This window comes from Pseudovirgaria hyperparasitica (genome assembly GCF_010093815.1).
Source record: "Pseudovirgaria hyperparasitica strain CBS 121739 unplaced genomic scaffold EJ05scaffold_13, whole genome shotgun sequence".
Taxonomy (NCBI): domain Eukaryota; kingdom Fungi; phylum Ascomycota; class Dothideomycetes; order Acrospermales; family Acrospermaceae; genus Pseudovirgaria; species Pseudovirgaria hyperparasitica.
Window position 1 is genome coordinate 883,669 of NW_022985561.1, and position 12,717 is coordinate 896,385.

Consider the following 12,717-nt stretch of genomic DNA (forward strand, 5'->3'; position numbering starts at 1 on the left):
CTCGGCGTACACACATATCTAGCGCCTACTGTATGTAGTCCAGGAGTTAATTAAGCACTCAAAACCGTCTAGGCCCGTCAGCCGGGAAGGATCAACGGAAGAAGAGGTGGTGCAGGCTTGGTTGGTCTAAAGTCTAATTACTATGGTAAAGTCTACGAGATTTGATAGGACATAATTACTCGAGGACTCTTTGACACGTTTCTTGGGTTCGGTGCGCGGCGCGGCACCCACCACAGGCACCACGCAGGCAGAAAAACCAAGCTAATTCCAAATACTATTAGCCAGACCTTGACATTATTTCTCGGCTTCTCGTAGGGCTGAGATCCAAGAAAGCGTTTTACCATTTCCGTGCATTGTCAAATATAGAAGCAAGTAAGTAATGGTCGCATCGAGGTCGCAGGATGAACCTTAAGGATGAATTTGTCGGATTTTTCTTAGGACACGGTCTCTACATACTCCCGAATTCGTCGCGTTGTATGCCATTCATCTACCCAAAAGCAAAGCATAACATCCAGTCAACCCAGGATGCATCCGCTAATCCATCAAAATTGGTGATATCCATAGAGGGCGAATTCTACACGTCTCCACCCTTTATCAAACGACACAGAACAATGTAGCTAGCAAAAATCATGAACAAAGGAGAGCGCAAACGGCATCGGGATAACCATCGCTAGCCGAAGGCATAGGATTGCAAGTAATTAACCAAAGAGAGATAAGCGAGGCGTACTCGCCATGAGGTTGTAGGCCGGTCATCACATCTTCGAATGTGCTGAATCACAGACGTAGGTACAATAAACAAAAGACGAAGTATGCAGTGCAAATGAAACAAGGGAAGATTCGTCGTGTGAGCGGATAGGTCTGAGGTGTGCGCGACTTGCAGACCAGCATCGGTGCTGGAAAAATACTCAGAATTGGTCCAACCATAATTAGTGACCAAGCGCCGGTGACCGAAGAGCAAGATGCGCATGAAGACTTGGTATATGGGTAGGATGTCTACCGGCCCAAAGTGCGTAAGGTCGTGGGACTTCCGCCAGGATGGCCCTAAGGAAATCCTGATAGCGTTAAGTCGTAAGCAAGAACTGGAGGATAAATGTGATGCATCATCTCAATCCATCAACTGGGGCACGCGTCTGCTCCTGGATGTGCCGTCGGCGCGCCTATAACTCATAGCACGAGCCTCTGGAGCATCGGCATCATCACTGTTGTCGTCGTAAGCAGCCCGGTAATCCTCAGACGCAAGAGTCGGACGCGCGCCCTGTCTCAGTGGCTGGTTTAGATGCTTTGTATCAAAGGTATCGGAGTAAGTACGTTTGGCACCCGCATGAGGCGTCTGGGGTGTATATTTGCCTGCATGTCCGTACTGCATATCGTGAGGGGAAGATGAAAATGAACCGTTCATCTGATATGGAGGCGAGGACATGTCAACCTTGTCGGTTTTGAGTGGCGCCAAAGCATACCCGTTGAGATGAGGGCCTGGAGCGGAAGTGCTCGGAACTGCAGGCTGCAACGGGGGCATTAGATGTGGCTGTCTATGTACTGATTCGTTGTGATTGTAAGACGGCATCATCGGACTTTGTGCGGGATACGTTGGTGTATGAGGCTGCTGGTGGAACGAGGGCCGGCTGTAATCTGAAGTAGGGGTAGGATACTCCATGCTTTCGCGGCGCGAGTGAGGATGCTGCTCATATCCGTGTTGAGGATAAGATTGATTTTGGTTGTATCCGTATTGCTGGGGCATTATTAGCTGCTGCGGCTGGGGCGGCGGCGGAGGTGGTTGGGGCTGATATGTCTGAGGAGGTACAGGAGAGTAGGATGTTGACGGAGGTTGCATCATAGATTGAGGCGGTTGGTGCTGTGATGCATACTGGGGTGCGTAATGCTGTGGAGGAGCATTGCTGTACTGCGGGACCCCCTGATATTGGGTTGGCTGCGCTGGCGGCGGACCCATTGCCTGGCTGAACGGAGGTTGACAGCCCTGAGCAATCTCCTGCATCGATGGGCGACGCTGAATAGCGTGATAGGAGTCATGGCTATGAGCAGTTCCAGGTCTCGACACCTCAGCAGTAATTGAGCGCCTGCTCCGATCAGCGTCGAATTCGTCGTAATCTTTCCCGTCGCCGCCCTTTTCCTCGCGTCTCCTCATACGCACATCGCGACGAATACGTACGCGGCAACCTTGCTCAGCGATTTCGCGACTCAGGGCGGTACTCTCTGCAAGACCTGGGAACTTCTTGGCACTGAACACAGTAAACGGCTTCGACTTGACTTCCAAGCGGTGTGTAACATGTGCGTCAATACCAGCAGCTTGCACTTGAATAGCCTGTGATTGATCCACATCCATATCCTTTTGGTCTTTCAATTCCTCGTACAAGGCAAAGCTCAACCTGTACCTGCCTTCGTGGCGAACAGACAAGTCTGGGAAGATGAAATATCCGGCTGGGTCAGGACGGTCTAGATAAGCCATGCCAGCAACAGGTGTGCCAGTAAGGACAGGAAAGCTAGCCGGAGCAGGTAGACGGCCTTGAGCGATGGTCCGCGCATTCTCGAGCGTAGCGAACAAGAAGAAGTTGGCACTGTATGGGAATGTAATTTCTTGCTGATCTGCGCCCTCTCCTTCGTAGACGACTAGTTGGACGATTGGCGGAGGATCGACTGGGCGACGGTCCGCGGAAGCTATAGAGTGTTAGGAGATATTCGAATTTTATACAACTGGTAACAGACATTTTGCTCCGGAGCCACATGCTCGAGCACGCTCAGGCTCTTGGATGACCTTGAGGCGATAGGTGATTTTCCTTCCTTCACGTGTGAATCTGCTCGACTGGCTCTCCTCCTCATTGTGAACACGGATTTCGGTGGCCATTGTTGATCTGATCTGGAATGGTGAGTGTGGATGTGTGTTCTGGGCCGCTGATTGGAACTAGTGAAAGCATTAGACGCAGAACAGCATTGTACAAGCAAACAGCAAAACGTGTCGTCGCGATAGATATGCGAAGGAGCACACAAAACAATATGTAAGCTGCAATGTCTGTGGTGGAAAACAGTAGACAAGTATACACGAATGCAACGTAAACATAAAGCTATATGATATAGTGAGGTCGAGCGTAACCGCTCGGGTGGGAAGACGAAGAACGACGACAGCAGAGACAACTCACCTAATAAACGCGAAGTAACAATATGACAACAATCTCTGCTTGACAATCCAACAGTCTAGTTGATATGAAGTGAAGTAGACGCTCTCGAATAGGGCCGGCCGACCGTCTGGTACGTTGCACAATTGGGGGTGTCCTTCTCAAGCGTCGGCTCAGCGTGATGGTCGTTCAGTACCAAATGATTGCGCGTGGCCGGAGAGCAATGGAGATGAGCTGAGATCCCAGAGCACCACAATGGATGTGGAGCAGACGAACGCTGCCTACCAACAAAGGCGAGGTCGAAAGGTGAAGTTTGTGAGTATGTACAGAAGAAAGAGAGGAGAGAGCAGCGGCGAAAGAAGAGGAGATGCAGTGCGCAGTCGACGATGGGCACTAATACTGGGCAGAGGTAAGAGGACGAAGGACAGACGACGGGGACATAAGACGCGCGAGAGTCGAGAGAGGGGGGGGGAGGGGGGTAGGGGAGGGTGTGAGGGAGAGAAGGGAAGAAGGGAATGGCAGGGCAGGGCAGGGCAGGTTTCGAAATGATGGGTAAGTTGAAGGGATAATTGGGGCCTTTGCTGAGCGCGCGGGCTTTCCAATGACTGTCGCTGTCCCGGCGGGCTGGGTATGTCGGGCCTTGGCGTTTAGCGCTGGCTCCCACGCTCTCTCCAGGCTCTCCTTCACCTGCAGATTTTGGCTGCCTACCCAGCCCAACTATCCACAAATCACCACCACCACCTCTACCACAACATCCACACCCACATCCACCACATCGTCCTGCCTCATCCCACTTCCATTCATCGTTCATCTCAAATTACTGCTCACTGTGCTCAGACTTTTTGCTATATCAACTCAACCGCACTGTCACTGCGAGCGTCATTTCTGCTTCCCGCATCCCGAGGAACAAGGTCTCACCCCCCCCTGCTCCTCTACCGTCGAACTGATCTCCCAGTGTAGTAAACACGGATAGATGAGGCACAGTGAGTAGCTGCATCCTCTCGCTACCTCTTACCACTGGCTAATCATACAGAGCCTGCATGTCCGTACTCCGTACCTTCGCCATCAAACTTGTGCATGCCGCATGGCCATCATTGATCATTCTATCTTGCATAGACAACAAGATCCTCTCCATCAAACTTTTAGGCCGCAACACCGCAAACCCATGTACGCCCATTGGTGCAGCTTCAGAACGCGGTTCTATTCACGGTTCAAGCCATCCCACACTAGCAAACTAGCAATACGCTCCCGAGCCCAGCCACCGGTCATACATCTCAGCCTCCGCTTGCATTTGTGAAAACACTGTATAAACCTTGAGTCCGTTGGCCATAGCCTGACAAGTCCCGCATAAGTCAACACCCTGTACACTTGCAAGATTCCTGTCTGGTGATTGTCATGCCGGATTAGGAAGTAGAGTCTCGGTCTCTTACACAAGCCTTCAAGCCTTGTCTTGTTGGTTATATAAAGAAGAGGCACGGACTTTTCTCGCTGCTATTTGGACTCGCTAGACGATGGCATGATCCGTCCCGAAGCGGATCTACGCGGATCAATCGCTAATTACGGTCATACATGAACTGTGAGCTGTTGGACACGGCTATCCATCATGGCAGTCACATTATCTATCTGATTCAAACTTCAATATTCGCACATCACATCTGACTCGCACAAAGCGCCGAGTAAAAGCTTTGCTCCTTGCGCGAGACGCTTGCCTCTAGATCTAGCGCAGTCACTCCTGAAATGTCTCCAGGTCAATCCAGGCAGTTGTGCTTCGACTCTTATGCTAGCATATGGAAACAATACTGCATCAATACCTTTAGTCGTTAGATCAGATACTCAATAAAACTACAAGATAGTATCCATCGAGATGAATGGCAATATTTCCTATGCCAAATGTTGCTCCAGGTACGCAGATCACCACTGGAAGGCAACTGCCGGACTCGAGACTAACACCAGTACGGCTACTTGAACGCCAGATACGACTACACGACACATACGATATGTTTCGAGATATATATAATTATGGTATGGCTTGTGTAATGATAGCCATTGCAAGGCTGGTTTCAGTCTATCACTGATTGCCGTGAAGATCCATCGCTTCGGCTGCTATGCAAATGCGGAAGCGACGTTCCTCACCCTCCAGGATGTATCCGAGCATTGATGTTTGTATCATCACTACCTATGTAGGGTCTAGATTGTGAACCTAGCAACATCCATGCGCAAGCGTTGGGGACAGAACTTGCAATCGGCTGTCCGCTAGACATCCACGCTCATAACTAGGGAGGACCATGTTCAGGATTTTAGCCAAGCGAATCCACGAATATCGGTAAAGGTTGCTCATTTCGGAGACCCTCCCTGATGAAGACTGACGAAGTGTCTTGAACTATACAATCGAGCCGCTTGTTCGGTTGCAGCGCGATCCACAGCGTTCCGTCGTATGCTGGCAAGCAAGCCCCCGTACGTGGTGGCTTGGCTCTCTTAGACCTGCCGCTGTCTGACATGGAGAAGTCGTCGCTCATCGTCGTCATAGAAGAAGATTTGGCATCACGCGCAAGCGATACCAAAGATTGTGAGACACAGAGAGAAGCAGGGTAACGGCAAGGACGTGTACCGCTGACTGCTGATCGAACCGTACCCAGAGACCCAAAGACCACCGCCTGAGAGGAATAACGGCTGTCTCCGCCGACGGATGGAAACCAATGACATACTAGGCCGGCATGGTGGGTCTTCCCACGACGGGGCTCCAGGAAGGGAGAGGCTTCAAACTTTCTGATGGAGTGGCCGACCCTTGGGCGCAGGATGGTTTTACACTTGTCCTGTTGCAGCATGGCACGTTATGCCGATGCCGCGCTATCTTCATCACCCTGGCGCCCTGACATGGAATATCCATGCTCGTTGCCCATATGCTATAAGCACTAGACGACTCCACTGCTTCCAAGGTCCCCTTCCGCGAACTCCTCATATGTATTAATATTGCACCCTTTCAGCCTTGGCGTTTCCATTCATCCCTCATTGGACACTGTCCTCGAGCCTCTCTTGGGTCCGGAATGCTTCTTTACCTTTGCATTGGCTACCTGGCATGTTCACCCGTGGGTCATATGCGCCGTTTGATCGACACCACTATTAGAACGTCAGTAATGATGTTTTGCTTTGCAGGTATATATATCAGCATGAAAAACAAACCTGCCTTACACAATGAGGACATGCGGAGGAATCATGGCGTGTGACTTGTAGCATTAATCAATCTTGTCTATTGACCGGGGTATACCGAACCAGACTCTCGATGATGTAATCCTCCTCAAAGCTTGTCTGCAGACAGATCTACTTGGCAGACCATCTTTTGCCATTGAAAAGGTGATACCGTAGTGTAGCAGCTTACATCCATCAACATCTGAATTATAGTATTCCTCTCGTGCTAGTCGTATCTTTGCATCCACGAGACATGTGTCCCTCCGCATTATCTAGGCCTTTCCACCTCAGCCACTCCATTCGACAGAAGCCTTAACCCCTCAACACAAACAATCTTCTAGAACGATTTCACGTAGAGACTATCAAGGTTACTGCTTTCTACGCAGACCAGAAGTATCAACACGTGGTGCAGTCAACTTTGCACGCCTGAGAAACCTTGTGGGCCGACTTGAGCATTACCTCGCATACGCACTTGATGTTGTGACACACCTGATTCGGCCTGCTTGAGCAGGTCGTCCCACCATACCTCACCGGATTAGCTGCGACCGTCAACACTCGCATATCTGAGGTGCACGCATCATACAAATCCATAGTGGAGCCCCTCCTCACCGCTCGCAGGACGAACGATAGCAGCAGCGTCGGCACCTGGCATACGTCGTTATACCACAACTTTCTCACATTGGCTCCGGCCATAATCACTGCTGAACGTCGTCCTCGTCCACAAGAGAGACGGACGGCCGTCGCTGCACCACCATACGAACGACACTGGGAACACAGGGCGAAAATGCCTATCGGCACAGACAGCCGCAGAACATCAGACCATTTTCCCCGTCCCCGTCAGTTTCCCCCCTATAGGTCCAGCCCTACCGTCCGTCATACGGTTATGGGACGCCATTGGGAATTCCAGAGTGCGGGTGATGGTTCCGTGACCAAGTTCAGGGAGTTAGTTGCTTCGACACAGTACTACGAACTTAGTAACTGGGTGGAACCCTCCCATTGTGTCACTTACATGTACCTAGGGGGTTGGGGAGCGACACCCACCACTGACTCAAGGCCATAGACTGGGAAGACGAGCGAGTTCGCGTGCTACCGGCGTTTCTTTCGCGAAAGGGTCTGTAGGCGCCAATAATGGCGCCAGTATGAGTTTCAAGAGACTTCCTCAGGGCATGCAGGCGTGAAGGCTCCCACGGCTTGAAACTCGTTTGTTACGTTCAAACAATGGAGATCAGCTCACTTTCGGATCACACAACGCACGGATCGCATACGCCTTACGAGACCCTCGCAGCGCCTACTCGTCGGAAGAGGGATCATCACAGAATCGTCATATAGGAACACTCTTCGGCATCGAGGCTGGGCAGTATCACTGACCACTTCTTGGTAGGGAGCTCTCGAGACGACAAAGCAAGACTAACCGGCGACTATCAGGAGCCTGTAGTAGCACACGGGCTCCACTCTTGAGATAAAACAACTATGGGTCTGCAAACATCCAGGCCATAATTACAGGCTCTCCATACATCTTCCAGATCAGGATAAACCATCCGTCTTACCGTGTTTAACTCCCCAGTAATCAGTCTCGACACGTGCGATCGACAACCTTCTACGACTAACCTCACACAATCACGAGTCAGAACTCTCCAACCATCCCCCAAATCGTTTTCGTTCTCAGCCGTCAGGAACCCCCAAAACCCTTCAGAAAATCCCCGTCACACTGTCTGTGCAAAGCCCCCTCCCATTCCCCCACCGCTGTGTTTTTTCAGCCTCGAAAAGCTCCAGCCTTCCACAGTCCCACATTCTTTCTCCCAAACTTCTCGCTCTCATCCGACAACAATCCGCATTGCGTTACCCCATACACAGCAAAACATTGCCGTTCTGTGTGCCAAACACCTATCCCCCGTCCCGTCATGTCATGTCAACATATCAACCCGTCAATCAACCCCACTGAACTCGCTCTCCACCAACCCACCGACTTCGCACCACACACATTCCTTGTCCCACACGCTCCATATGCCGTGTCCAGACGCACTGCCGCGCCCTTTCCCCCCGTCGTACGCGCGGGAATGCGGCAGAGTGCTGCCGGGCATGTTCGAGATGGTCGGCGATATGCAAGGGATGCCGGTGCAGCGAAGGAATTCTGATACGTGAAGCGGAGCCCGATTCGACGTGGGGACTTGGGTTGGGTTGGGCCGGATAGCTGCGTTGGCTTGGGCTCTTTATACATATGTTGTTTCTGGTTTGTGTTGGGGGGTTGTACGGTCGGTGTAGTTGGGCGTGATTGGGTTTGGATGGGGTGTCGGTGTGGGGGAGTGGAGGGGGAGTCGTACTGATTGTGTATGTTTCAGAAGGGTGGATTCTGGTATGGTACGATTTGGCATTCGTGTGGTTGTTCGCTTGCTTTCTGATAGGATAGAGGGAGGTTGTACGGGTTTTCTTTGCGGGAGAATGTTCTCGATTGTGGATGGGAGAAGGTTGTGAGATGGGAGTCTTGCATCGGGCATACCTTCCTGTCTGGAAAGCGTTAGGCATGGGTTTGAGATTGTATGGTTTGTTGTCTACTCTATATGGTTTATGTTCGTCTATACCTCGTCGTTTGTAAGATACATACGCTCATGATATCCGTCCGACTGAACACGTACGTGCTCACCAACTGTGGAATTCATCGTTGCGAAGACCACATCTGCCATCACTACGCCTTTAAGACTCCACCAACCTATCATCCTCATCGAACCACCTCACCGTCCCCTCAGACCTCCCCAGCTCCAACTACAACGCCCTAATACCACGACAAGTCACTACCAAAACCTCCTGTCTGGCCCCACCGTCCATCGACCCCAGCATACGCACCGCAATACAACACTCGCACGCGCTCCAGACTCCATAACTCATATAAATCCAGGTTTGATGAGAATATAGACTTGGGCACGTTGTAGTGATTAGTGCATACTCGAGCAACGAACCCTCCCTACCATCTCGTCTCCATATCTTGCGTGTCCCTGGGTATGACATATCGTCGTAGCTAGGTCGTCTCATGTGGTCGGATTGATCTAGGCCAGTGCCATGAGACTTTAAGCCAGCAATGAAGGCATAGCATGCTGTTGCCTCCGATCCCTCAAAGAACTCCTGTGCAGGGCATCAATATGAGACGCCCTCAAGGCGCGTTGAGCTCGACATACACTTGCCGTCAACCTCGGCAGGTAGTAAGAGATCACTCTCTGCCCCGTAGTCTACTTCCGCAAATCCGTCGTATGGATACGGAATAGTATCCACCAGGCTCGAAATCCGGTTGTCTGATAGCCAAGTCAAACAAGCAAAGACGATGTTGGGTTTGCTGTGTGCATCTGCTGTCGACTCATCACCTTAGGCGGCTCTTCGTCTCTGTTGTAGTGTCGCTTTGGGCTAATGTTAAGTGTGTAGTAGTTTTCGTACCCGACAATCCCTTCTTTTTTTGCTCTCCCGAAGGAAGGACACTTCTCGTGGAAATCGGTATTGGGAGATGTGCGTGGATCGTCGAAAGAGGATTTGAAAATCGAGGAGAAAGGAAATCGTATCTTTGGAGGACGATAGTCTGCTATAGTGGTATACTACAGTACTACACGATAAAATGCAGAACCTGTGCAACATCTCGACATTAGAGACCAAAACTATGCGCCCAAAAGCGACGAAAATTAGACTATCAAGTTCAAACACCGTAGGTCCAAAGACAAAAGACGGAGCAAAGCCTACTAGAAGTAACTCACTCTCACGAATTGGGGCGATAGATAGGCAACAACAGTTTTCGTTGGGGTACAAAATCAAATACAAGAAAACGATTCTCTTATAATCAGTGGCATTGTTCTCTGTCTGCCTCGCAGGTCATAAACCACCAAAATACGCAAACTATGATGCTACACAGCTACATATCACCGCATCTCCCTTCGCGGTATACTAAATATCTGAAGGTTGTTCAGAGAAGGGATATGGCCCGTTAGGGATTGTCTCTTAGTACGCGTGCTCCATGAGCTGCCTCATCACCAACAGAGCTATCGTACCAGCCACCCTGTGTACCGCTCACGGGCCTCCATTGAAGCTATGTGCAACGTACGTTGGTATTATAGTTGTAGTCGAGATCATCATGTCTTCGAGCGGGTGTTCCCAATCTGTAGTGCCTATGCAGGCGATCAGACGGAGGATCAACAGGCCTTCGTTGACTCTGGAACCACGCAAGGGTCTAGTAGCAACGATCTGACCGTCGGTAGCCCTGACTGAGAGTATTGGGCCCTAGAGTAGCTTGATGATAGGGCATGTGGTATGGTTCTGTAGTAGTAGTCTCTAGCTCTAGGGCACTCGCAGGGTATTTTCTGCCAGCGACGCTAGGACGGTTTATTGTTGATCCGTCCCGTCTCTACCTCCTTTGTGAACAACACGCTGTTCTGCCCACTGCTCGAGTCCACAACTCTTATTTTATATATCTGCGTAGCGGGCCACGGTAAGTTTGGAACGATGCAATGTGTTGTATGGACGATTGCAGGAGGTCATGATGAGTCCTAGTAGGGTGTCAATCATGTACTAGCAATCATGAAAAGATTTACGTCGTACTTGCTGTTGAGTGTTTTCTTGTGCTTGGTGTATTTTTCTGCGAAGTTTTTTTTCTTGTGCCTCGTTGATGTTTATGCTTTATGGTAGGTCGTCGAGTGTTTGATCCGAGCGATCAGTGCGAACGGGGGATGTAAGAGCATGGATTTGTGGATCATCGAAGTAGGATCTAGGGTTCTGAGGAGGATGCCAGATGCAAAGGACGTAAGAGCATGGATGAAATGGACAGGGCAAGTGCAGATGGTGGACGCGTCGACGCTCTCGACTATCGTTCAATTAAGGCCCTTGTCGTCCAGTCTGCAATCCGCCCTCATGGGTATGCCCTCGGCAAAAACAAAACGACTCCAAGGCTAGAGAAGAGATCGAAGCCTCTCGCAAGCATAGAAGCCTCACTATTAGGAAGCGATGGTATAGCGAGATAGCAAGCTGTGCCCGGCGCCTGGACAGCCCAAGACGCTCCCTCGTCTGGCCCGCTTAGGGGCTGTGCCCTGGCAAGGACACGACACTGAACGCTGAATGCTCCTATCTTCCCAGCGAGCATCAAGCTCTCCTACCCCTCTATACTACCCCTCTCTATGTTAAAGACACCTTTGCAATAGGGAGTACTTCGGCATAAGCCCAGTCCTATAGGCTTTTCGCGGAGGGGTTTCGTGGTACTCTATCTGGTGTTCTTGCAGATCTGCTCTCGTTGCAGACAGCAAGGTGGGCTCTCAATGCTCTGCCCGGGAGCTCGCGCATGCTGACTCACCCCCTCAAGTATTTATTGAACCTCACACGTACTGTTCAACGATAACTTGAACAACAACTTTTGTGACAACACATTCTGTTTTCTCAAGTTACACACTATCAAAACACTTTCAATCATCTTTCTCAATCATCTTCAAGATGATTTCTTTCGCCACAGTCATCTGTGGACCTTGGGGCCGCTCCCAGAGCACCCCTTCCTCAACGGTGGCCGTATACAGGCCCCTGCGTCCCTGCCACCGCCTTTCGGTGGTGGCAGAGGCGCGACGGGTAGAACGGTCGGTTGGGAAGGGGTTCCTGGGGCGGAAAAAGGTAAGGAAAGAGAAGGAGAAGAAGGAGGAGGTGAAGGGTTTGGGAGGGAAGGGGTGGTGGAGGAACAAGTGGGACATGGAGAAGTTGAGGATGAGCAGGGCTCACAAGTAGATAGACACAACAGGTAGGTCTCCCCGACATTCATTTGGCACTTTCAGCACCTTATATAGTTCCCCTGGGCATCGGTAGATAGTGGAGTCAAAGTCCTATGCGCGGCGTCCTCGTCGCGACTCTGGAGACTTCTGTAACCATGAAGGTTCAGATGAGCTGACAGCGCAAGGCACCTGTATGATAGTTGTAGATAGAACAAATATACTTGACTTGACAATCACATTCTACTATAGCCATCAGAGCTTTAGCAGGTTCTTCCGTTCTGGCCGTTGTGAACATGTGATGGCATCTTGACAGCAGCAGAAGGAGCGGTACAAGACACGTTGCAAAACAACTTGAAAACTTATGAAAAAGCAGTTCTCTTATGATAGGTACACGAGGAAACTACTACCCAATAGTATAAGACGCGTTTCCTCCTGCTAATGCATCTATGATATGAGATATCCAGTAGCCTAGAGAGCGATTTTGCTTAACTCTGAACCCCAAAAACTCATTAGAGAACAGCGTCAAATCAAGTCCTCTACGTGATCTTATCCTATATTACCGGTATCCAACGCACTTGGAGGCGATTCCTCGACTCGCAATCACCTTAAATACTGTTTATCCATCACCCAGAACGCCGTTGACTCACGCCTGTTGAACCAGATAATGTACGCAAAGCACCTTA

The 12,717-nt window shown here is 50.5% G+C and overlaps 1 protein-coding gene across 1 annotated transcript; it reads right to left on the reverse strand.

Moving 5' to 3' along the window:
• Nucleotides 1-1,105: 1,105 nt before the first annotated feature.
• EJ05DRAFT_488347 (uncharacterized protein) lies at nucleotides 1,106-2,860 on the reverse strand (the record flags this gene model as incomplete). Its single annotated transcript, XM_033745703.1, has 2 exons — nucleotides 1,106-2,673; nucleotides 2,722-2,860. The coding sequence occupies 2 exons, from the start codon at nucleotides 2,858-2,860 to the stop codon at nucleotides 1,106-1,108; spliced, it is 1,707 nt and encodes a 568-aa protein (XP_033598056.1).
• Between the last annotated feature and the right edge of the window lie 9,857 nt (nucleotides 2,861-12,717).